The following is a 27,569-nucleotide window of genomic DNA, read 5'->3' as shown; positions in this document are numbered from 1 at the left end:
TGATTCTTTCATTAAAATAGAGTGCATACATTAATCAAATAAGCTAAAGTAATTATGGGTAATTTTTAGCCAGCCCAGCTGTGTTTGGTACTTAACTTTGCTGATGAAGAAATTTAAAGGTAGGGCCTAGCACTAACTACATAATCATATATTATACCACCGGCTTTGAAATGAAGTACCTGCCTTTCTCCTATTCCTATTCAAGGAGTAATTGTTATGGTACTGTATCAATCAGCATTGATTTATTTTGGTATTTCTTTGTAATAGTATACACATGAAATAATTAGTTTGTTTATTTTCACTAATATATCATTATTGCTAATTTTACAGCCAGAGGAAATGTAATTTTAGAATCTCAACGTCCAGAAGGATTAGAAAAAATAAAGAAATTGGAAGAAGGAACTCCATTCCAACGTCCTGAGGTGCCTGAACCGGTCACTCGTCAACGTCCAGTATTTACACAACCATTACAGAATATTGATTTTATTGCTGAAGGTCAAACAGCACACTTTGAATGCCGTCTTATACCAGTTGGTGATCCAACTCTTAAAGTTGAATGGTTCCGTAATGAAAAACCACTTGAAACAAGTATGTATCATTGATTTTTTTTATGAGCATAGACTATTTCTAATTTTAATTAGCTAAAATTAGCTCAACTTTTTTTCAATTGACCTGCAAGATTTTGTTTTCTTAGAAGACCATAAATCATTAGTAGATTTATACTCACGAATCATATTGTACACTGAAGCACCACAACTTCCACTTATTTTAGCAATTTTATTAACGACATCCGAAATCAACTCTGTTGGATTACTCTGTAATTCACTTCTGTAAGCATTTAAAATGATGTGTGTTTCCACAAGACTTAAGGGCTTTCTTTGTGGTCTTCTTTTCAGAGGAGATTTCAATAATTTTGCACTATTATCAGCTGAACTGGTATCAGAATGGTGTCAAAATAATGGTATAACTCAAGCCGTGCAGACACAAATCTAGAAATAATAACATTAGAGTAAATAAATAAGTAACAGAAACACAAAAATTGAACATGTGAACAAAAAAGTGATCATATGAAAAGATCAAGGGTTTTAACAGAACAGAGAAGACATAACATATAGATGTTTGATTACTTGACTACTATATGCCTAATTATTCAGTGACTAATATATGAGTAATGATTAGAGTGTGGTATATAAATATGGCCACATTATGAATCTGCATGAATCAGCAGAATCATGAATGTTCTTCATTCTATAAGCTAACCGAATACAGTATGAGTAGAATATCGAAAAACTGCAGTTAAGTACAGGAATCCCTTGATTAGTGCAGTAAATAAATCCTCACAATACACTGCATATATCAAAATCCCTCTAATCAAACTAAAAAACTAATAGAATGCATATAATGAATCCTGGAAAATATCAAAACTATAAACATGTATTTTTTTCTCTCTCTCTCTAAATATATCTAAATTAAATTGCATGTACTTAAATCAGTGAGGAATATGCATATGTAGGTATTTAAAAATTTATAGTAAGAATTAAAATTGATTTTTCACAAAAAAAATTATTTTTTACAGAATTCTAGATCTTTTTTTTACAAAATAACATATATATATTTTTTTTTAAAAACTTAAAATTACAAAAAAGTTATCTTTTCCAAAAAAAAAATAAAAAGTTTATTTTGTAATAAAAAAACTTATCTAGCTTCAATTGAACAGTGGTAGCTTTTTTCCTCTCCACCATGATTTTGCTATAACAATCAATTTGCTCATCTAGCTCTCAACCAACAGATTCATGCTTCTCTCTTCATTTGGACCAATCTCTAGAATGGGATCTTTTACTTCTTCATTTGTTCTGAACAGTTGCTCAAGTTTTTTGACTGAAATTTCTTTAGGTGTGGTTTCCGTTTCTTCTCTTCCTTTTCATCTTCTTTCTCATAAATATGTTGATGTTTAATTTCAAGATTATTTTTGTTTAGTTCTTTTGAGTACAGTTCCAAAAATTTTCAAACATTGAGTTTATTTATTTATGTATTGTTAATGACATCATAAAAATTTATCCATTGATCATGTCTTTTTATTATTAAAATTATTATTACTATTGTCTTAATTTTTTTCTTTATTTAAAATGTTACCAACAATACATATCTATTTTCATAAAATATTATTTAAAATGACGCATTTAATACTTACATAGAAAATATAATTTAACATGTTTTAAAATAATAAGAAATTACAGTTACAAAATTGTATGAAATCTAGTGTTTTCATTAATTTTTAAAACCTGTTGGCTTATGAAGTGTATACATAAATTCCCAACATTTAATTTAAAAAACCCAAATAAAGCAATACATTTAGAAAAATAAAGTACAATATTAAAAATGAATTACGCTCAAAAAAAGAGAACACTATCAGGAATTCCCTTAAAACCAGTTGGTATGAAAAACATAAGCTAAATTCCCTATTATTTAATAATCAAATAATATAATGGCTGTTACATATTAGATAGTCGCCATTCATGCTAATCTATTAATAAATAAAATTGTGAATGAATTTAAAATGTAACAGTTAGATGACAAAAGTTGTAATATTAACAAAATTAAAAAATAAATTTTTTGCAGTGATCTTAATCATGTAAACTACAATCCCAGAGATTCAGTTGCCAACAAGTCTGAGGATTTGCAAAAAAAAGATTTTCACTTGTTGAAGCACACTAATCAACTTTAGTACTGCATATATTAAGGGATGGTCTCAAATTCTTTTTTGCATGCTAACCAAAACCACACTAATCAAGGAATTAATGTAGAAGAAAAAAATTACTATAAAAAAATTTTGTAAATTAATCTATGAAAGAAAAGTTTTGCTTTCTGCTCTTTTTATATGCTGATTTTGCTTAGATTATATTACAGTCATAAAATGTTAACGTAATATAACTAAACTTTTCTTTTTTCTTAGGTTCACGTATTGCTAAGACCCATGACTTTGGTTTTGTATCTATGGATATGACTCATATCAGAGCAGAAGATGAAGGTGTATACATGTGCAGAGCGTCTAATGCTCTGGGTGAAGCAGTTACAACAGCTTCAATGCGTGTAAAAAGTAAGTAATTTTTTTTTAATATAAAGTAGTGCTTTGAATAATTATAAAGTAACCAAGATATAAAAGGAAATTGGAATTTCAAAAAATTTATTAAGTGAGAGATTTTATTAAAATTTTAGTTAAAAGCTTAAGTTTTAAGAACTGGAGACAAATAATGGATTTATAAAGAATGAGGAACCGTAGTAAAAGAAGAAGAATATGACAAAAATCAAATAAAATATATGAATCAGTCAGTATTAAGGAAAATGTGTGAGAAACTTGCATTTAGGATATTTATGTTATTTAGGATAATTATATTAATATTTCTAGTTACATAATTTTTTTTTACCTAATTAGGCTCATGAATTATTTTCATGCTTTTGTCTGTAAGCTTTAGTTTATACTAAAATGAACATAGAATAGCTGAGTTATAGCTGAATAGCTGAGAGAGAAGTCGGAATATTAAAAAAAAATTATTAATAAGTTGATGTTTAAATATCACAGTCATATATATATAGGCAACAAAATTATTATTTAATACAACTAAATTTATTGAACCAAATTATTATTAATTTTATTTTTAAACAAACATTACATGAATTTCAGTGTCAATAAATTTTGTAATTTTTTTACAGCTAAGGCAGATATTCAACTGGATACACAACATCCAGAAGGTATGAAGAAGATTCAGGAATTAGAAGGACGTGGACCAGCACCTCGTCCTGAAATCCCAGATAAACAGTTTGATAAACCAGTATTTACACAACTGCTTACTGGTCCATCCGAATTATGGGAAGGACAACATGCTCACTTTGAATGTAGAGTTGTACCAGTTGGAGATCCAACTCTTAAATTTGAATGGTTCGTTAATGGTGTAGAACTTAAAATGGGTAAGTACTTTTTTATTCCGGCTACAATTTTATCATATTTTTGCCTTTATTAAACATTTTAATTTGGTGAAATGATCTCTACTAAATTTTTTAATATTTCCAAATAATTAAATTTGTGTGGGTCAAGGAAAAGTAAGTTTATTTTAGTGATTTTTGTGCAATCTTTAATGTAACAGTATTTTAAATAATTGTTTGATTATTTTCAATCATTTTGTAGTGAAATTAAGTATCTTTAAATGTATTAAAGAATTTCTAAAATGCACTCATTTATTTGGAAATGTTTGGTTTTAATTATTTTCGTTACATTTTACTAGCACAGATATTTTTAGCATTCTAATCATTTATTTTTACCATAACATATCCTAATTTACTAAATGGCAATAAATGCAGGAGCTCTCAGCTTTTATTAAATCATATTATATGCATTGTTTAAGCTAACTTAACTCCTATAAAATCCTCAAGCTAATGAGCAAAAAAAAAATATCCTTGATTTAATTATTTATTGTGGCTTAACATATCTATGTCCGATTAAGGCTATTTATTGTATTTTAAATTTTCAAATTCACTTTGTTAAAAATTCATGAAATCTTTTTTTCATTTTACTAACATGTAGATTGTATTTTAAGGAATTAATTTATAATCTCAGAAAACAGATGAACAGTGACAGGAACATAGTTTTTCTAAACTATGCTGTAATTATTTTACTCATTTTTTAAATTACTAAAAACTAAAAATTAGTAATATATTTTTATTCATGAGACCAAAAGACTTCTGAAATTATATTAAATATGTCCATTGAAGTTTAATGAACGATATCCGTTTTTTAGTCACTGTGTGTGATTGAGCTAAGCTTTTAATAAAATGATTTTTTTTCAAGAGTTGTTGAACTTTAAAGGTAAAGGTAAAGTTAGCTTGAACAGTTATTTATACTAATGATATTTAATAAAAGTTTTTATATTTAATTTTTGAGTATTTTACAAAAGTAACACTGAAAAATACTGAAGTAGTTAATAGTTAAACCAGAGAAAACAACACCTTTCTACTATTTCATACACCTTATTTACTGTACTTCACGTTGTTTATGATTGTTGATTCTTTCTTCACTAGCCTTAAGGGATTTTGTAGTTACAGCCTTCATTTTCTTAAAAAAAGAAAAATCCAGTTTTTCTCAAAAATGCCTTGTATAATTTTAATTAAAATTTCATCAGTTATTGCAACAATATCTTATAATATTTTGTAATTATTATATATAGGGAAATTCAGATTGATTTGCCCCTTCTCTTGATAAAAAAATAATTTTTTTAACTTTCTGACCAAATATTCACTATAGCAAAATTTTCATGTAAAGTTGAAAATCATAAAAATTTGTGTACTTTTTTGTATACAACTTTACTGATTTTTTCACAAGTTTCGTTTGATAAATTTTCTTAAGATAAACCTACTTAAGATAATTTAAGATAATTTTTTTCAGAAATACCTTGCTTTCTGGTAGTTTATGTTCAAGTATGAAAATATTATCAGACCATATGGTTAAAATTAATGGTTAATCTTGATTATGTGTTAATGAAGTTGGATTTACTTTTTCCCAGAATTGTTATTTTTTAGATTTACCCTGAATTATTATGATTAAAATTTGAAAATAACATTTTGGTGCTTTGTGTTTTGGTTATTTACAATTAATTAAAATACAATACTTATAATTCAGATCATAATTTTGACTATGACTTATTTTTTTGTTGTTTTATTTCATTTTTTATGCTTGGTGATTTTTATAATACATGCTTACCTAAATTACGTTATTTGTTTTTGGGTTAGTATATTATTCAGATTGGAGTTACGTTTACTATAATAAGTTTACCTTAATGGATAGTTTATTATTATTTTTATCTATAATTTTATAAAGTAATATCTTATAACTAATATAATTTTTTATCCTTTAAATGTGGATACATAGTTAAATATAAACACCAACAATTTTAACAGTTATGGAAGGGAACATACTAATTACTGAAACCATCTATTTTTATTCTGTTATTCGTAAGTGTTTTATTGTTTTGTCTTTGGAATGCATGGTTTAGCGTTGCACTTTACCATCATTTTTCATATTGAATGAAGTTTACCCTTTACAATTTTGATGGTAAACACAATGTTTTCAGAATTTTGCCCTTTTTACACAAAAATAGGCTTGTATGTGTTATATTTTCTATGAATTTTCCTTATGGTAAACAGACAATTCAAACCCATTTTTTTTCAATTTTAAGAAAAGATTATTAGAACTATTTATAAATTATACAGCAATCTTTGTCATGATTTTTTGGAACCTGGTGACAATATTTTGATCAGTGAGAGTAAAAGCATTGGTTAGAGTTAAAGAAATGTTTATTTCAAGGATTGGTACAGCCATAAATAATTTCACGAGTACTGTAATTTATATTTGTCATATTGTAAAGGTTATTGTCAACTAATTACAAAGAGAGTCTAATATGAAGTACCATGTAGCACTGTCGGTGGAGAGCAGGGTATGCTGAAAAACCAAATCATATACGTGCAGAAATCTTTTAACATAGGTATCCAAAGCCAAAAACATTTGATTACTGAATAAATATTGAATCATTAAACTACAAATACTATAGTATTTTCATAATTATTTTAATACTTAATACATACTTATATATATTGGGCTGATGGATTTCAGCTCCTGCACTAAGATTTGATATAATCCCACAGACTTTCTGTTACCTAATCAAACTTTTCTTCTTTCACTGGTCAAAATGTTATCTATCATATCAACTTATTACAAAAATTTTTTTAATGGTATAGGTTTAACATTAATTAATTCATTTGCAGATGATTTTGGTTACCTCATTAATACCCAACCTCCAGGTACAAGACCATAATTACTTATTTATTTTAGCATGATAGAACATTTCCTGGTGGTGGTTTATAATTAATCATTATTATTTGGTTGGAGGGATTTTTTTATCACATTTATCTTTTAATTTATATTTAAGTTAAGTTTTAGGTAATAAATGTAATATATGATATAGTATGTTATGTGACATGAAATAGTTATTTATAGTTAATTATAAATGAATTCAAACATACAGTTTTCTCTGTAAGTTCTCATTATAATATACTGTACATCCACTAATAAACATATACAATTAGATAAAAAGTTGTTTAACTTTAAAATTAAAAGAAAGTATTACTTTATAAAAAGTGTAAAATAATGTTTCTGGTTATAATCTATAAAACAGTTTTTGTACTCCAGATTCATGACTTTCTGTAATTCAGCAAATTAACAATTAATAAAAAAATGTAATTTAACATATAGCATTACATTCAGTGATTAATCTCATCATATTGGGTTTGTGGATGCACTTACATTGATAGTGGGCAGGCACTAGGACCACAAAGTCATTTCAAATATAAATTGCATTTGTTAGTAATCATAATGTTTTTTTTTTTTTTTTTTTTTTTTTAATTAACAAACAAAAGGAAACTATTTGATTCTTAAAAAAAATCACAAAATTTTCCTGTGTATTTTATATTGTTTGTAGTTATAAAAGTTTTATATTGTATCACACATTTTGGGTTATAAAAGCAAACTAAATAACTGAACTAAAAGACCTTATCTATAAATCAATATTGTTTTGATGAATGAACTCTCCTGGTTGTAATGTTTGCTACCATTATAAAAATCGGTTCATTTACTAAATTGTATGAAATATGTCAATCTACTGAGAATTTTCAATGTAAATAATTAATGTTTTATTTCAGTTCTTTAAATCGATTCATTTACTAAATTGTATGAAATATGTCAATCTACTGAGAATTTTCAATGTAAACAACTAATGCTTTATTTCAGTAATGTAAGATTGTAATCCAGTTTTAGTAAACATAGCATTAAAAAAAATATTTTTTCCTTTGCCCTGGCATCAAATTATAGTGATTTATTAGAAAATATTTTGTTTTTATATAAATAATAAAACTAAAAATATTATTTTCTTAAATTAATTAAAACACCCTTAATTTTCTTCTCAATTTCATTACTAATTTTCTCAACATTTTTTTTATTAAAATGGAAACTAATTTACTTATGTAATATCTAGAGTATATTCTTAATTTCTGTTATTTTAAATTAACCAAATAGATTAAATATCAGTTTTAATCTAATATTTTATTCACACATCAGAACAGGTTAATTGATGTTTACAACCCACCTATGCTAGTATTATTGCCTTAAATTAATAATCTTGTTTTAGATCTGATTAATCATGATGGCCTGATGAAATTTAGCCCCTTTTTTCATTAGTAAACCTGTGCAATGTTTTATTTTTTACTTCAAAATGCAGTTGTTTTACAACTATCATAAAATGGAGTATTCTGGATTGAAATTGTTGTTGACCCAAGTATTTTATCAAATAATAATAATAACTTTCATTTTGCTATAAGCCTAAATAAGTTCAGGAATGGCCTTGACCAATCTCAGATAGTTGATGTAACAATTAATCCAGTTATGCTGTAAACTACTAACCAAGCGGATTTTAAAAGATTACAGTATTCATTTACAGTAGACAATATTTATAAATTAAAATTTTCGTCACTATTACATAATCTACACAATTATGTAAAACATTCACAGGATTTTCCCTGAAACAAAAGATAACAATAAATATGATCTTTATTACTTTTCTTTTGTTATTCATTCTCTTAGTTGTTTTTTAATTTATTTAAGAAATTCTCAGATATTGATTTTAATGACACATGTACAGTTTCCTTTCTGTCATCATTAATTTTTCTAACCTTGTAGTAGTTATGATTAATCAGTATCATTCATTTTATGTAAAATAAAGATTCATTTTTCACTTAAATTTTCTGGTTTCTTGTAAATATTTCTTCCTATAACTATCTCTTAAAAAAAATATATATATATAAATAAATGTATAATTCTTCAAAATATTGACTGCTTTGCTAATTAAATTCAATATTGACTGCAACGTAACCATCAAAACACAGTAAACAGATAAACTTACAGATTAATATCAATAACACTGCTCAACAATGAAACTGTTTCAGGCTCAAGAATAGCTTATTTTTATACATTTCTATTTGCTGAATTCAAAAATAACCAATTAGGTCTGGGTTTGGAGATACAATGAGTGTCATTTTTTACCCGATCTACATTTTTAGTTTGGGAGTAATTTTGTTTTTGGAGTTGTCACACCTGTTAAATGACAAAACACAATGTTCTCCAGCTGTTTGCAGGTTGTAAACATTATTACTGTTGCTGTGACTCTGTGAGTTTCATTCATTGTAATTAGTGCAGAATTTCTGGTTTTCTAGTGCTTTTGCAGTGAAAAACTTGTTAAATCAAAATGCCACAAAAATGTGTAAATTTCAGTGAATAATTTTTGTTACATATGTGCTGAAATAAGATTTTCATCACAGAAACACAATCTGACACCTGTTGTGAAGACTGCCTATCAGCATTATTTTGGTATAAAAGTAGGGGACCAGGATAAGTCATGGGCTCTACATATTTGTTCAAACTCTTGTTCAGTTGTGCTACGAGAATGGCTGAAAAATAAAAAATGATCAATGGCTTTTGCTGTGCCTATAGTTTTTGTGGGAACCTACAAACTGTACAGATAACTGCTATTTCTGCTTGACTCCACTTATAAAGGCAGGATTGTCAATGAAGAAAAGAGGAACAGTTCAATACCCAATCTTCCATCTGCTACTCAACCTATTCCACATTCAGATAGTTTATCGGTTCCTACTCCACCACAAAATTATGAGCTTGAAGTAGATATGAAGACAGTGTGAAAGAAGAACTCAGCAATCCTTCCACATCCCATGACTGATTTTGACAAAAAAGATGATAAACTGTACAGACTAAGTCAAGCGGAATTGAGGGATCTTATTCGAGACTTTGATTTGTCGAAGGAGAAGGCAGAACTTCTAGAGTTAAGACTACAACAATGGAATCTTCTGCAATGTGATGTCAGGGTCTTACAGTACAGACATCATCATAGGGATCTGTTTTTTTGTTTTTTTGACAAGGAAAACAATTTTGTTGTTTGCTGCGATATTAATGGCTTGATAAAATGAACTAGGAGGGACTTTTCCCTCCTAGTTGTGGAACTATCAGTGATGAACATGGAGAAAGATTCCATCAGGATATTTCTGTAATGGAAGAAAAATATCAGGGCCACTGGAATGAAGCAATACTTGCAAATTATTGCTGGTCTTGTGTAGGGATTCTACGGAACTCACTTACAAGAGGAAAGCCAAAAGACAATGAATGATCTTATGAAGCCACCACATGATTCTCTTCAGACTCAACAACTGTCAGGTGTTCTTCCATCAATGAAGAACTCATAGAATGTAACTGTCATAAAAAAAATTTCAAATGGACTTTCTATGTTGTTGATATATGTAATTAAAATGTATCATTTTCTCTTAATCTGTTAAAATAAAATACTTTCACCTATTATATATCACAGAAACTAGAGCTAATAAAAATTTTTCTTTGTCATATTCGTTGTTCTCAACCAGGAATTAGTAATATTTGACTCATGAAGTGAAAGAAACTTTAAAAAAAATTCTTTGTTGGGCAGTATAATCGATTTTAGTGGGAAACCACATCATCAGTTGATATTCAATTCCATAATTACATTAAAATCAATTATTTAAAAAGAATGTTAAACTTAAAATTGCCTAAACATCATAGTTTTATAATCGAAACTTTGTTATTCCAATGCTGGAATAATTCCAGTCAGTACTGGAAAGATTTCCGTAATAGACTGCGGAGTTGCATATTTGTCCATAACAAAGTTCAGAATTACAAAACAGAAATTAGTTTAGAAAATTATAAGTTTAAATTTTTTTTTAAATAATTGATTTTAATGTATTTAAATAACTGAATACCAACTGATAATGTGGGATCCTGCAAAAATTGATTATCAGTATTAATTTTGTACGTTTACTTATCTATTTATTGTGTTTTAGTGGTTAAGTTTCAGATAATATTGAAATAAATATATGTATATATATTTTGTATATTTTCATAAATACAAATTTTATTATAATTTTTGTAAAATTTATTCTCATAAATAAAACTTATGAAAATACAGCTTTTATTTTCAATATCAATATTATCAATTTTTGTGTATATTTATCCCTAAATATACTTTTTAATATTCAAATATTACATTTTTGAAATAAAAAAAATATTAAATTTTTGATATTTCAAATTATTAAATATCACTGAATGGTGAATTTTTAGTGATTAAAAAATAGTTTCATAAAAATGTTATATTTCTAATAAATGTTTTTTTATAGAAAAATGTATGTGTTTATCATTCATACTGATAAAACAGAAAGACAAGATGATTTGAGCTTATAATGTAGAAAATATAAAGGTTTTTATTTTCATGATATATTTTTGTCTCTGGCAACTTGGAAATGACAAATAAATAAAAATAGTGTGATAATCTTTTGTTTAACACTACACTTGCAAATGAGCTTTGCAAAAAAACTTGCAAATGAAATCAAAAAGATTTTATGATCTCAATAAATTTCCTGTGTATTTGTCAAACAGTAATACTTGATGACAAATTTCAACTGTCTTGGTTGAACAGTTTGGTCACAATATCTGTGAAACTTATAAAAAGATAACAAAGGTATCAACTGAAGGGTTTTGAATCATAAAAAGGAAAAGTAAATCTTTATGGATATGCTTTTTTTAATTTTTTCTATACAAAGTTTATTTGCTAAGATTATAATTGTTATAAAATTTCACTCTAGATAAATGATTGTTTATTTAATAATTTAACATATTAAAAAATAGAATTTTATTATCCAGATTCATTTTTAAATGAAGGAATTTATTATGTTTAAAAATTTTTTTTTTTTTAAATTAATTTAATTAAGCTGTGTTTATATCTCATACGCTCATATTAATAAGTTTTTGAGTAATAATTGATTTTTCTGAATTAAAATTTTTTGTATTTATTTTATCATTTCTGAAAATTTGTTTATAGGTTCTCGTTTCCGTACTACACATGATTTTGGTTTTGTCACATTGGATATTCAAGCAACTGTACCAGAAGATTCTGGTGTATACATGTGCAAAGCAATAAATAGGGCTGGAGAAGCTGTATCATCTACTTCACTGAAAGTAAAATGTATGTATTCTTTAGTGAAAGTAAAATTTATATATGTATTGCGTAAAGTAAGAAGTATATTTTTATTATTTAATCTAAAAATCCAGATTTTTTTAATGGTATTCTCTTAATTATTTATGAATGTGTTTGTACAATGAAAATTTTGGGGCATATGCAACTTTTTTCATAAAATTTATTCATAAGAATTTTTTGCTTTCTATGTTAATCCTCTAAAAAAGAAATCTTTATGAAGTTTTTGTGTTATTTTGTATCATAACATGTTTCAAAACAACATAAATTATTTTATAATAATTAAAATTAAAATTGAGTTGACTAGAAATTTTTATGAGTTATTAATATTTTGCAATTTATTTTCATTACTGTTTACTCTATATAACTCATTATCATTATACCTTTCAGTATTTAAGTTTTTAAGTATTAATGATGTTTTAAATATTAATAATCTTTTATTATTTATACAGGAATTGTCATAATTTTTATGATTTTTATTTACAGCAAAATCAGCTATTGCTGGTGATTCATTGCAGCCAGATGCTTGGCAGAAAATTCAACTTAAAGAAGCAGAGATGAACAAAGTTCCACCTGCATTTGTTGACACAGCACCACAACAAGCTCCTGTATTCACTCGTCATCTTGAAAATAAGGATAAATTAGTTGAAGGACAACATGTTCACTTGGAAGCACAAGTTGAACCACGTACCGATCCAAATCTAAGGGTTGAGTGGTTCAAAAACGGAATTAGTCTTACTACTGGTAAGTTACCTTATTTTTTTTCTTTATTAATTGTAAATTAGATTAGTTGATAACATAACAAAAATAACATTTTTGTATACTTATTATAAAATCCCATTGTATGATATGATTAATATTTTTTTGAATGTTATATAAATTATCTCTGAATATTTCCACTTGAATTTTGATTGTATATTTTTTTACTTTCATAATAATTTATGATGGATCTTTTCTTTGTTTGTGTAACAGGTTCACGTATAAGAAGCACATTTGACTTTGGTTTAGTTTCTTTGACAATTAATGGTTTAAGACCAGATGATTCAGCTATATACACTTGTAAAGCAACTAATTTACTAGGTGAAGCTGTATCCACATGTACAATAAAAGTTGAAGGTAATTTTTTAATAAAAGTTTAATTTTTTCCAAAAATGTTATTGTAAAAGTACTTTTTAACAATTTCTGTAAAATTTTTTGTGTAATTTTCATTTGAAATACATTTCAAGATAATATTTTTAGCTCTCAGACCTAGATATCTATTGTAGTTTATTAGAGAAATTTAGACTTTGATTGTCTTAATTACATTATTCATTTAATAAATTTATTCATGTGTGTTTTTATGAATTTCTGTTTAATATTTATTTATCTCATTATTTATATTATATTATTGTGTTTGTTTATCTCATTACTCTTTTTTATAAATTCATTGGAGGGTTGTGAAGTATTTTTATGAAGTTAAATATTTTTTTTCATTTAATAATATTTTTATCGTATGAGTCATTAAGATTAAAAATCATTAAAAAAAAGTTAAGTTTCAAAGGGATATTTCTTTTTTTCTTTTATGGCTTCAGAATCAGAAAAAGTTTGATTAACAGCATTCCAAATAAAATCAAAATCTTTTGAATTATGCCTCTTATTAAACTTAGAAAAACATATGCAAAAATATTATCCTCACTAAAAAAATACCATGTATATTGTAACTATTGAAAGTCAGTTTAGATATACAGATCTGCTCATGAACTGATTAATATTGTTATTAATTGCAATCATTACATATTTCAAGTTGAGATTTGTTATTTTCAAGTTGTTTCATTATCACAATTTATTAATATATTGTATAAAAAATACACATAGATCTCCTTGGAATAAAAAAAGCATTAGATTTAGTCCTGATGATTAACTCTCAGTTTTCCTTTATTTAAAACATAGTGTCTGCCTTTTTGTAAAAATTAAAAGCAACTTTGCATTTTTTAAATTACCATCTGCAAATTTTTTTGGCATAAATAAGTGTACTTCATATTTGTATTAGCTTATACCTATTTAAACATATGTTCAAAAAAAAACTTAGGCTACAAATGTTCATTATCTAATGTTTTGTATATATTATATAATTACTTTATGTAAATGATTATGATTATAAGTGATGAAAATGACCTTACTCCAGTTTCAGATATTTATGTTATTTCACTAAGTTCTTTCATTTCCGTAGGAGAAAAACATATATCTAAATTTGATTTTACTTATTGAGGCAAGTTTCTTAAGTACTTAGCCAGCTGAATCACTTTTTTTAATAATTGTATAAACAGCTAATATCTTAACTATGTTATTATAATAATTATGTTTGTTTTAGATCGTAACTGGTTGCAGTCACAAGCACTTAGACCAGATGCACTTCCTCTTATTGAAGATTTAGAACGTCCTAAAGAAGGACGTCCAGAAGCAATTGAACCTGTATTTGAAGGACCCGTCTTTATTTCACATCTTAATAACAATGAATGCAATGAAGGAGAAAACGTCCACTTTGAATGTCAAGTTGAACCTTCAAAGGATCCAACAATGAAAATTGGTAAGTTTATTGTTTATATTGAGTTAAAAATTTATTATTATTTTTAATTATCTTTTAATAATAAAAAACTTATTTTGTGATTTATTTTTTATTTATTTAATTTTAAAAATACTAGTTAAATCACATTGATTATTCTGAACTTTTTAATTAAAACATACTTATATATATGTAGAAAAATTGTTTTTTATTCAATGACAATGAAACTAATGCTACTTTTCAACATAATGCCCAGATACATTTAGACTTTTGTCCCATTTTTCTGTGAGCTTTCTTATTCCAGCAATAAAGAATTGTTCACCTCAATGTCTGAGTCATTCTTGTACCACATTTTTGACCTGCTCATTGTTGCCAAACTTGGTACAACATAAAATCCTTTGAGAGAAGCGAACAAAAAATCTAATTGTGTAAGATCATTACTGTAAGGTGAATGTGCCACATCTCTTGACTGAAATTTGATCCTTCCCACTTTTGAGCAATATGAGGGTGGGCATTACCGTGCAGAAGAATTATGTCTTTTGAGAGAGAACCAGGATGTTTCCTGGTTTTTTTTTAGCAAGTCACAGTTTTTTAGCAAGTTTTTTAGCAATTTTTTTTCTAACAAGTCACAGTTGTGCTCACTGTTGAGTGTACATTCTTCCAACATTACATAAAATCACAATAAACATTATTATATAAACTTTTATTTTTCAAAATATTACCTAATTAATCAAGATAAAAAAATAATAAATAAACCACTGATGCTGTGTTTGATAATCATGTATTATTTTAGTATGAAGAATTTTTTTTTATATATACTTGCTGCATTATAACTTATGGTGATTCTGTTCCTATTTTTTAGAATGGTTTGTAAATGGAAAACCATTACCTACTGGATCAAGATTTAAATCTACATATGATTTCGGTCTTGTGACGTTAGACATTAATCATGTATATGCAGAAGATTCTGGTATATATATGGTAAAAGCTACTAACAGCAAAGGACAAGCATCTACATCTGGATCTTTACGATGTCATAGTAAGTTTATGTTTCTTTCTCAATTAAAACAATATTTCAATCATCTCTGAATTTTATTTGGTGCATTTCAGCTTAAATTATTGTATTAACAATAAAAAAGTAACTGTAGAGCAGAAAAACTCAACAACAAAAAATGAAATGATTATTACATTTTATGTAGATCAAAATATTAATGCATATTCATTACTGCATTAACTACGGTAGAAGTTCTTTTAGTGACTTCTGAACTACAGCAAGCAGTAGTTAATTATTTAAGTAATTAATTTAGTATCATCAATCCATTTATACCAAGTTATCAACTAATGATAGACTGCTGGATTTAGAACCAATAAGCCTTCCCAAAAATTCCTAAGTTAAATTTTATTTGAAATCAGTCCTTGATACCAGATGTGTTGAAATTGAACTTACTTAAGTAAATCAGTGAAAATAAAGCTTAGAAAACCATTAATATTGATAAAATACTACTATAATCAGAACACATGTTAATTTCCCTGAATGTAACAAAAATGTATTGTATATAAACACAAGTTAAATTTTTGTTTTTTAATTAATTTATCTACTGATAATACCTTTTTGAAAAGTGAAACAATATATGAATCATTATATAAATTACAATAGGTTTATAATATGTATTGACACTATATATATATTTATATTCAGTATTAGATATAAAATTGTTTCTTTTCTGTTTATAGGCAAAAAAGATATTTATTTGGATACACAACATCCTATGGGTCAAGCAGGTTTAGAAAAGGTACAAGAAGTTGAAGATGCTTTTGCTTCAAAATATCAAAGACAACCTTCAGTACCTGATGCTGCATTCCCTAAACCAGTTTTTACTATCCCTCTGCAACCAGAATTCCATCTTAGTGAAGCTGAACCATTACATCTCGAAGCACAAGTTGAACCTAAAGCTGATCCTAAATTGAAAGTTGAATGGTATTTCAATGGAAAAGTTCTTGAACATGGTAAGTAATAGTGGTTATTAGTGGTTATCTTAGTGTAAAACTAAGATTAAAAAGTAAGCTTTTATGTTAGTTTAATTTAACTTAGTGACTGTTTTTTAAATTAATATTTATTTATATTTTCTCTTCTTATGAAAAGAATTATAAAAGTAAATTTATAATTGGAAAGGAAGTATTTAAACTGATAAAGAAAATAGAGTAAAATCTGATTTCGTAATTGTAATTATAAGAATTTTTTTATTTTTTGTAATCTTTTAGTAATATTTTAATTGTTATTTTATATATATACACATAATAACAATTATAGAATTGTAGAATTATAGAAGTATATTATATATATATTAATGTATACACATTAATATAAGTGTTATTAGTCTAGCATAATATCTCTGAATCAGTCCACAAACACTGCTTATCCAGCATAGGGCACAAAGGTTTTAATTTATCTTGTATTATATTAAAATGCACCTATTTTACCAATAAATTTGATTTAATTTGAAAACAGAAAAAAGATGTTTTCCATTCAAGTGATACTGTTTCTGTTGGATATTATTAAAAACCCACTCTACAGCTCTAGAGTACCTTAATACTATATAGATCCCATTAAGGGATTGCTTTCTTTTGTTAAATTATTCTGTACATTATTTTTTTCTCTGTAGAATTAGAAGACATCATTTAGTTACATGAAAAATTGATGTGTATTCTCTATTTTAAATTATTTTTACAATTTAGTATATTTTATGTAATACTGTAAAAGTAATATAATTTTCAAGCAACTTTCCAGATAAAGGCTGTAAAGATACAGTATTTTTATGTGTTTGTTTTTTAAACATGTTATTTAATCTAGAAAAAAATCTGAGAGGAATAAAACTATTAATTTTAAATAATATCAAACAATGTATTTGCCCAAAAATGTTTTACAGGAGGGCAGTTTTGAGTGGTTATTTTTTGAACATCATGTTAATGATGTATTGATTGGAAATCAAATAATTTTATATATGCAAATCGGTAAGATACTTTTAATTTTAATGGCTACCATTTTTTTCTGATTACATATTTGTATTACTTTCTGTCATTCTGTAGTTAGTAAGTTTATATTTTGTCATTAAATTATAATTATTTTCTGTTATTTCAAAATTCTTTTATTTTATTGCACACTACTGTACATCAAAAGATATTGCATTTGAATATTCAGTACTAATATTAGAATCTTGAATTCCTTCAAGATTGGAGGAAACAAAAAGTATCATATTTCAGTATATATTCATCAACATCAACCCAACAATGGAAGAGGCTGCAGTATTCTGTTTTATATAGTTTTTACTTTGTAGTCCCTCTTTTTTTACATTCTTTAAATAATTATCTTTTTCTATTAATATTTTATCATTTTAAAAATATTTTATTAATTTTTACAGATTATGTCACTAAGTAGTTGAAATAGGATTTATTTTCATTTTTCATTTAAGTGAGTTTTTTCAATAGATTTTGCCTTTTAACATTTAAAAAGAATTTATTTCGGTCTGTTATTGTTTTAAAAATAGACTGAAACAAATTCTTTTTAAATGTTAAAAGGCAAAAATCTGTTGCTTTAACATTTAAAAATAATTTGCTCTTGTTAAATTATTTTATCATTTTAACTTTCTTACCTCATATGAAATACAACATGACATTAGTTGTAACATTTGAAAATGAATGAACAGAAATCATACATTTTTGTTATTCTGTCATATTAAAAATGAAATTATTCGTTTTTAATAATAATGATTTTGTTTTAAAACAATTAAAATGGTATCATGCACTATTCTTTTGCTAAATGATAATACGTGTCTTATCAAATGTTTTTGTATATATACATATATTTATGTTTGTTATATTTAATATAATTTATAATTTTCTGATAATTTTAGGATCGCGTTTCAAGGTGACAAGTGATTTTGGTTTTGTGACTCTGGATTTGACTGAAGTTTATGATCGTGACCAAGGTATTTACACATGTAAAGCATATAATGATGCTGGGGAAGCTTTTACATCAACAACAATTTATTGCACATCCAAGGCTGGACTGATTGAACAGACTCAGCATCCTAAGGGTGAAGAAGGTTTAGAAAAGATTCAGACACTTGAAGAAGCATTGAGAAGACAAGAACCTGGTGCGCCAGAAGCTGAAGATGGGCAAGCTCCTGTGTTTACTAAACAGGTAAAGTTTTTTTTGTATGAAGTTAAATTCAGTGACTGTAGAATCCTGAGGATACCTTTGAAAAACACAGTTTTAAAGATCTATGATATTTAAAATAGTATTATTTAAACTTTAAAAGTTTGATAGATAACAAAAGTGCTTGATTTTTCAAAAAAAGATAAAAGTTTTCTTAGAAGAAAATTCATCATTTGAAATTAAATTTGTTTAAAGTGGTAATTATTTACACAGGTACATCTTTACTGAATTTCATCAATCCTATCAGTTATTACAAGAATGTAGACAAACCAGTTATGCGATTAACTTGTCCAAAAGGTATGGAGTACATCAATTCCTAAGTCCTTGGAAGCACAAAACAGTAGATGGATAATACAAAATTAATACATTTCAATCCCTTATTTATTAGCAATTTATTTGTTGTTCATCCAGCATTATTAATAAAGAAAGTAATTCCATCTTTAAAAAAAAATTTCATTATAAAAATCATGAATGGTGAAAAGCATTTAAATAGGATTGAAAAACCTCTATTTTTGTAAAATAGCAATCTGCATTCTTCGAGGAGCTTTATAGTGATTCAAAGAAATAAATTGTAACATTGCTTATAAGGAATATTAATCTTCACTCTGATGACAATTAAATAATCAGAATTGAGAAGAAAATTTAATTTCCAAAGAATTACATTTTTCAATCTTTGTTCTACTTAATGAAATATAAATTCTTCATTTTGTTTTGTTTTACTAAAAGCAGAGTGTATTTAACTTTTGTATTTATTTATTTATTTTTGTTTTTTATTATGTAGTTGTTTAAACATTTAATGGTTCAATTTTCACTGTTATGCTGTGATTTACAGTTTTTTTCTTTTTAAATAGTACCACATAATTGGATTGATTTTAGTTCCTTTATCTTAATTTTATTTTTTTTATTTTGTAAATGATATAATTAATAAATCTTTGTTGTCTATTTGGTCTTATTTAGTTCCATTTCATTTTGTGTTCTGCCATTGATAATTTTGTTCAAAGAGTAAATTATTTTTCTTAGGAATATTATTTTTGCTTACTATTTAGTGTAATAATATTGATTTCCAGTAAAACTTCTATCTAGAGTTAAACTTTACCGTTAACCTGCAATCATCTATTATTTTGTAATTTTTCCTGTACTGAAATAATAATTATTTTTAAACATAAATTATCTACTGAATATCATATTATAGCAACTTCTAAGACTAGACAGCTATTTTATGTAGGCCAAAACGTGCTGATAATTCTCTCACCTGGTATGCAGTTATAATCCACCACATACTGCTTGTATCAATATTCAATAAAAAAAAAATGTATTATGAACTGGATAACAGGTGTTAAGATTCTTTAGCTGTATTTGTTGGACTAAGTGTTGTTCTGTGCATAATAGCTATCTACATAAATGAAAGGTTCTTTTGTATAAAAAACTTTGGCATTTATTAATGTCATAATAATTAGCATAATTCAGAAAAATTACAAAATAATGGGTGGATGCTGATTAATTGGGAAATACCAAAATTTCTTTAAATAGAAATTTATTTTAAGAAGACTTATTGATTTTATTTAATATTATAATGATTTTTCAGGCGATCCCTGGTAGTATACCGAAGTTTCATTGTCAGGTATATTTATGTTTTTTTTTTTCATTTATGAGCTTACACTGGGTTGGTGTCGGTTTTAAGGTGGTGGTGGTGGATTTAAAATAATCAAATGTTGAAAGATTTTAGGCTACAGAATAATCCTTTTTTACAATTAATGTATTTTTTTAGTATGTCATGTGAATAATTTCCCTTATTCTTATTTAGAAAAATTACTACAAGTTGGCTTTTAAAATGCCAAAATAATATTGTATTTTAATACATATAATTTAGTAAATTATAGAGCATGCTTTATTTTTTATTTTTTTTTTTTGTTAAGCTCCTAATCTCAAGTTTCAACTCTATTAAACAAATTAATTTTTAAAGAGTATACATTGTAGATTTTTTGTGTACATTTTTTTTTATTCAATATTACATATTTATTTTTTATTATTTGTTTTTGCCCCAACATTGCACATCTTAATTTCATAAATTATATGTGGGTTCATTATTATGTTAATATTTTCATATACTTAATGTTTATAGGAGTTTTAAAATCTTTATTTTTTAGTATTTTTCCTTATTATTGTTTTCTTATTTATGTAATTTTTAAGTATGGCATCACATTACAAATATCAATTTCTCTTTTTTGGATTATAGTTCCAGAACCTCAGCAATTTAAGTGAAGGAGAAATTGCTCACTTTGAAGCGTCATTGACACCAGTTGGTGACCAGACTATGGTTGTTGAATGGTTTTACAATGGAAAACCACTGGAAGCAGGTAAGTTTTAATAAAAATAACTCATTTAGGCGACACAGTTTATTTTTAATTGCTATATTTATTATTGTAGTGATATCTAATTAATTCAGTTAAATGTAATTTATTTAACTTTCAGTTTTCCTCTGTTTGTGCTGTAATCAGTGGAAAAGGGAGTATTTTTGTTTTGTTGCATATCATTTATATAATTTTATAAAGCATGATCTTTAACTCATTCTTTTATTAAGAAAATCAATATTAGAAAATGTCTATAGGTAGAAACTAGATATGATACTAAGCATGATATAGAAAAATTTATAACATTAAATTTATTTATTTTATTTTCTTGCCGTATTATCAGACCTCTATTTTACACTCATGCCTTGAACATTTAAACTATATTTCAGTTTTCATCAAAAACTATCTTAAAATATTTATGTTGAAAGCAGAAACAGCATCTAGAATCTTCCTAATCATTGTGTGCAAATCAGAATATTTGTTGAGTAGACTAGTTCTTGTTATAACCTTATCAGAAAAAATCTGAAAGAAGGTGATTGCAAAGGCAGAATGTTAGTTTATTGCACCTTATCCATCTACAGGAAAAATGGCATTAATTCTTTTCTAAGGATAATCAACGTGTCTAAGTTCAGATTTTTTCTTCAGTACTATATAGAGATTCTTTGAACTCTATATTTGTAAATTGTGTATATGGACTCTTATCAGAATTATGGAAAATAGTAGCCTCATCTGAAAAGTGAGTGCAAACATTGCACTCTTGGATACTTACTTTCAACAGTCTCTTCATTGACATAGTTAAACCATCACTCCTCCTTAAGTTTGGCATACCAAGTATTATATTCTTGCATTCATCCTTATCCTTTTTCAAAATTATCACCACTTTGATCACTTGGAACTAAAGGAAACATCTATTCCTGCAAAGATGCCATTTTAAAGTATTATGATCCTAGCTCTCAAATAATCTTACTTCTCATGTAGTTGTAACAGAGTAAAAACTTAAGAGGTTGTCTTATTATCATGCTAAAACTTACTTCTTTGGCCTGTCGTGTTTTTTAACTTTAATTTTCTTAATTTGAGAAAAGACTTTTATAGATATTTCACTTTATCTACATCTATGACATATTGATAAAAATGTTATACAACCTACTCAAATATAATTTTACAAATATATTTTCATTTAAAATAATTCTTCCTCTATTATTTATTTTAATTTTTCAAGTTTATTTAATATTTTCTTTATTACTTGAATTCTTTCAGGTCATCGTTTCCGTACTGTTTATGCATTTGGTATGGTTGTACTTGAAGTACTTGGAACAAAGATTGAAGACACTGGTACCTACAGTTGCAGAGCTACCAATAAATGGGGTAGAGCTGAAATAAGTGTAACATTGGAATGTGTTGATAAATCAAAGGGACAAAAACCACAGTTTACTTCACATATTAAGGTACAGTTAATAAATAAGTTGTTTAATAATTTCAATTTCATTGCTTTGGCCTTCTAATACTTAATAATACTTTTTTAAATTAGTGATTAATCATATTTAATAAAGACTATCAGATTGGGGTGTAAAAACCTATCAGAGGCTGATGTTTACAGATACAGAAGAAATTGCATAGTTCAGAAATTGCATTATTCATTGTAAATTTCCTTGATATGTTGGTTAAGTAATTTTCTTCTTTGTCCCCTGCTAGATATATTTTTATACCAAATTTTTTTTAGGCAAATAATATATTTTAGGCAAAAAAGTTGCCAACTAAGTTGCCTAAGTTTACTACTTAGTTAAAAAAAAAACTTTTTTTTAGGCAAAAAAAGTTATGATAACATATTTTATACATGCATAACACATAATGGCACTGCATTTTATTAAACAATTTTAATATTTTTTCAGAGTTTGGAAGGTCTTAAGGATGGTGATTCTGCCCACTTTGAATGTACTCTGATACCAGTTGATGATCCTAACCTTAAGGTTGAATGGTTCCATAATGGACAACCAATCAGACAATCATCTCGCATTAAATCCGTTTCTGATTTTGGTTTTGTTGTTATGGATATTGCATATACTCAAAGCCATGACACTGGTGAATACATCTGCAAAGCTAGCAACAAGTGAGTAATAAGAATAATTAAAACTATTTAATAATAATAATAATCATGATAAAGTAAAAATTGCTTTTAAATAATTATATGATTTTTTTTTAATGTTTGAATCTAGTTATTGATGTCTCAAAGGATGCTGAACATCTTGTTCTTACAGCATAATTAACTTTTTTAGTTTATTTTACATGAGATTAACCATTACAGTTATTAGCTGGTAAATTCTAGAATCAGGCCAACCTATGGAGAAGTTTTATTCAATGTTTTTTGACTACTTTGGTCAACAGTAATCAATTTATTGAACATAACCAAGGCTGTTGTCACTTAATCCCCATTTTAACATTTTACATCATCTAATACCTAGATCACAATATTTTGCCATAATAGTATCGTGTAGTATTTCAGAATTAACTTACATTTTCTGGGATACTTCTAGTGTGTTTCAACATTTATGGAATTATGAGGCAAATAAGAATGCAGCAAATTATCTCACCCAAAACCCTAACATCCACTTAAATTGAGACTCTGATAAGTTTTGATTATTATAACTTGGTAATTTTTTTTTTTAATGAGAAAAACTGATAAAATCATAAGTGTAAAAAAAAACATCAGCAACAGTATGCAGTAAAACTGTATTTAATGTTTTTAACTTTTACCCAAATCTGAAATGGTTTACATTTATTTTGTACTTGGTAATTGATTATGTATTTTATTACTGATTGCTTTTTGCATGTTACGGAGTATCAGATTAATTCTTCAGATATTTACATCCATAAGCATGCTCTTTATTTAGTTACTAATGAAATGATTGTTAAAGTAAAATAATTTGTATAATAAAAATGTGCAAGTCAATCAATATACTATCGGGTGAGTATAGATAACAAATTTTATTTTCCTTGTTACTTGGTCATTTATTTATAATATTTAATTAATTTCATAAAAGTTAAATAACTTTGTTTTTAATTAATTTTTTAAAGGTATGGTGAAGATTTTACAAAAGCAACAATTAAATGTATTGGGAAAGGTGGAGTTTATTTGGACAGTTTACAACCAGATGCACTGGCTCGAATTAGAGAACTTGAGTTAAATAGGGGACCTAAGGGTTCTGCTCCACCAACTCCTGTCAGTGAACCTCCTCGATTTATTACTCAAATTAAAGATGTTACTCAGCTTAAAGAAGGACAAAGTGCTCATTTTGAAGCTAGACTTACTCCAGTTGACGATCCTAATCTTGTAGTATGTATATAAATTAATATGTATATTATGTTTTGGCAGTTTCACTGCTGGTTAAAATGAAATGGCTGTTATTGAAACATAATTCCATTAGCATTATTTATTATAAGCATTATCAAAATTGTATCAGCAGCAAAAGACATATATTTTTAAAATACCATATAATATAATTTTTTTTCTCGTTTTTCTTTTGCCCCGCCTCCCTGAGTCAGATCCAGATTTAAGTATGTAATATCATATTATATCATGTAATATAAACGTAATATTATTTATCAATAATTACACAATTAATGATTTGGGAAATTATTGTATAACATTAAAAATCGATCAATTAATTTCTTGATTGTATAGATTGGAAAAAAGATGTTCCAGATTCTCTTCTCCTTATAATTATGAAAACTTTTATCCTGAAATAAGAATTTTTTTTTTTGTGGAGTCTTTACGTATTTGATTAATCATTGATTAATTTTTTTATTAAATGCAAATATCTTTGGTAATTACTGTAATTTGGTAAGATACTATATACCATACAGTATCCATCTTCAATTTTTCTTACAATATATGGTATTTTTATGCTGAATAAATAGTAGGTACCAGTTGTATGTTTTTTCTGGAAATAATCACTCCAAATGTGTAACGTTACATCCACTGAAATATACTGTACACATTCATACTGTTAAAATTACTGCTTTTTCATAGAGCACATGTTAGTGCAATAGTGAATAGACAATAGATTAGTGTCATAATCTAGTGTTCATATTAGTTAATTATATTGCAAAATAATAGAATAAATACTTCTGAACAACACAAAAAAAATCAGCTGAAATATATATGGGATTAAGATACAATGTAAATATGAAAAAATCCAAAATGGATGCTTACAAATTTAATATGATACAATATTATTAGATAGAACTTTTAATATGGCACTGATTCCATCAATGACTAGAATCATCTTAATTTGAATTAAAATTACCCAGATTTTTCTGTTTGTAAAAGTGGAGGAAGATTTCTTGTTTGACATGTATAAACATTACTACCTTGGAAATAGTAATAAATTAACATAAAAATAAGCCTAACAATTCAGTTGTGAAAAATTTATTTTCTTTCAGATTTTTTAAAAAATAATTCACATTTTTCAAAGTTACTTCTCAAAAACTGACTAGTGTTCAAAATAATTCTAAAATTACGTAGTTGATTGTTAGTTGCCCAAATTTTATTTCAATAGTTAAAAATTCATGTATATATTTATTTATAGGCACATTTTAAAATTTATAATTTTGCAAGATTTATTATTAATGATAATTGGAAATGTAGAGATGTGTAATGTTAAAAAAATCTCTCTCTTCTGTTTAAAAATTAATCATTTTTTAATACAGCTTGGTATTTAATGGACAGTTAAACCTTATGATTGTGGCATTCTCTTTATTTATTACCCGTTTAATTAATCTTCATTTATTCAGGATTGCCTTGATAACTTAACAATTTCTAATGAAATATTTTCAGTTTTAATTGATTTTTCTTGAGTCTGTATATCTATGAATTATTTTGAAGAGATTGCATAAATAATTTTTTTTTCTAGTGATAAAGTTATCAGTAAAAATTACTTGTTTACTAGATCACTTGTCTACACATTGAAAAAATTGTATTAAAAGAAATATGAATTAAAAACATTGATGACCTAACTTAAATGCTTGACTTGTAAATAGTTTATTCAATTTGATAAATGAATTAATGGTAGAAAATTATATCTACAGTTAATTAAATTATTTTATTTTAAAAGTTTATTTAGTGAAATCTTTTTTTTTATAATTTCAGGTCGAATGGTTTTACAATGGAAAGAAACTGCCTCATGGACATCGTTATAGAACATTCCATGACTTTGGTATTGTTATTCTAGATATCTTATATTGTTATGAAGAAAATTCTGGTGAATATGAATGTCGGGCAACCAATAAAGTTGGTACAGATTCCACTAAGGCTACTTTGAAATGTCTATCTAAAGCTAGTTTGATCTTGACCTCACAACTACCACAGGTTAATATTTTTATTCAGATTGATTTACAGTATACCTAAAAAAAATTAACAATTAAAATATTAAATTTAAATAAGTAAAGAAGGGAACAAACAGTTTCTCCATGTTAAATTTTCAGTCATGTTTTTGTTTTGATTAAAATACAAAAGAAATATATCACAATTATTTTAACCAATTTGAGTAATTCAGAGTAATTCAGTGAATTTTATGATAAATATTTATCTTACCTTTGTTTGTTGTTAAAATTAAATAAATTATTTGTGCAGGGTATGGAAGGTGGTCTAGAAAAAATCCAGAACCTTGAAGATGCTATGTTCAAGACAAGAGATGAAAGAGTTACAGAAGAACGTGGTCAAGCACCAGTTTTCACTGTTCCTCTTGCAAACATTGAAAGCCTTCGTGAAGGTGAAAATGCTCACTTTGAAGCAAGATTGACACCTACTGACGACCCAAAATTAAAGGTAATTTACTTTCATGAATTATTTTCACAACCTTAATTACGTACGTATGTTTTATCACTTTTCAATCCCTTGCCAAATACTCCTCAACATTATAAAATTCTTGTAAATGAACATTTTTATTATTAATATTACCACAGGTGGTGCACGAAATGATCCAACATTTGGTTTTGTTAAAAAATATTTATTTGAATTGCAATACAGAAAGGTAAAATACAACATATTTACTACATACCTGGAGATTTTGTTCTGCTTATCACATGTTCAAAATGACCACCATCACCTCTAGCAATTTCTTTAAAACAAACTCCTATGTTGTTCATAACTCGATGACACATATCCTCAGTTATTTTGTTGCATGCATCAATGATCAGCACTCGCAATTCCATCACGGTATGAGGATGTTTAGGAAAAATCTTTTCCTGTAGAAATCCCCAAAGGAAATAATCACATGGATTCAAATCAGGACTGT

General features: G+C 26.3%; 1 protein-coding gene across 9 annotated transcripts in view; it reads left to right on the top strand.

The window, feature by feature from the left end:
* sls (sallimus) overlaps positions 1 to 27,569 on the top strand; it is a 397,202-nt gene that overhangs the window by 110,705 nt on the left and 258,928 nt on the right. For all 9 annotated transcript variants that reach the window (XM_075372741.1, XM_075372740.1, XM_075372745.1 and 6 more), the window contains exons 38-53: positions 331 to 588; positions 2,954 to 3,097; positions 3,712 to 3,966; positions 12,015 to 12,158; positions 12,654 to 12,911; positions 13,140 to 13,283; positions 14,518 to 14,733; positions 15,572 to 15,748; positions 16,444 to 16,716; positions 18,621 to 18,910; positions 21,162 to 21,282; positions 22,534 to 22,721; positions 23,166 to 23,383; positions 24,349 to 24,607; positions 26,423 to 26,641; positions 26,906 to 27,100. In XM_075372741.1, the coding sequence (XP_075228856.1) occupies positions 331 to 588; positions 2,954 to 3,097; positions 3,712 to 3,966; positions 12,015 to 12,158; positions 12,654 to 12,911; positions 13,140 to 13,283; positions 14,518 to 14,733; positions 15,572 to 15,748; positions 16,444 to 16,716; positions 18,621 to 18,910; positions 21,162 to 21,282; positions 22,534 to 22,721; positions 23,166 to 23,383; positions 24,349 to 24,607; positions 26,423 to 26,641; positions 26,906 to 27,100 (3,359 nt within the window). The remainder of the gene's footprint in view (positions 1 to 330; positions 589 to 2,953; positions 3,098 to 3,711; positions 3,967 to 12,014; positions 12,159 to 12,653; positions 12,912 to 13,139; positions 13,284 to 14,517; positions 14,734 to 15,571; positions 15,749 to 16,443; positions 16,717 to 18,620; positions 18,911 to 21,161; positions 21,283 to 22,533; positions 22,722 to 23,165; positions 23,384 to 24,348; positions 24,608 to 26,422; positions 26,642 to 26,905; positions 27,101 to 27,569) is intronic.

This window comes from Lycorma delicatula, chromosome 8, assembly GCF_047948215.1.
Source record: "Lycorma delicatula isolate Av1 chromosome 8, ASM4794821v1, whole genome shotgun sequence".
Classification (NCBI taxonomy): Eukaryota; Metazoa; Arthropoda; class Insecta; order Hemiptera; family Fulgoridae; genus Lycorma; species Lycorma delicatula.
This window is presented reverse-complemented; position numbering and strand designations above follow the sequence as displayed.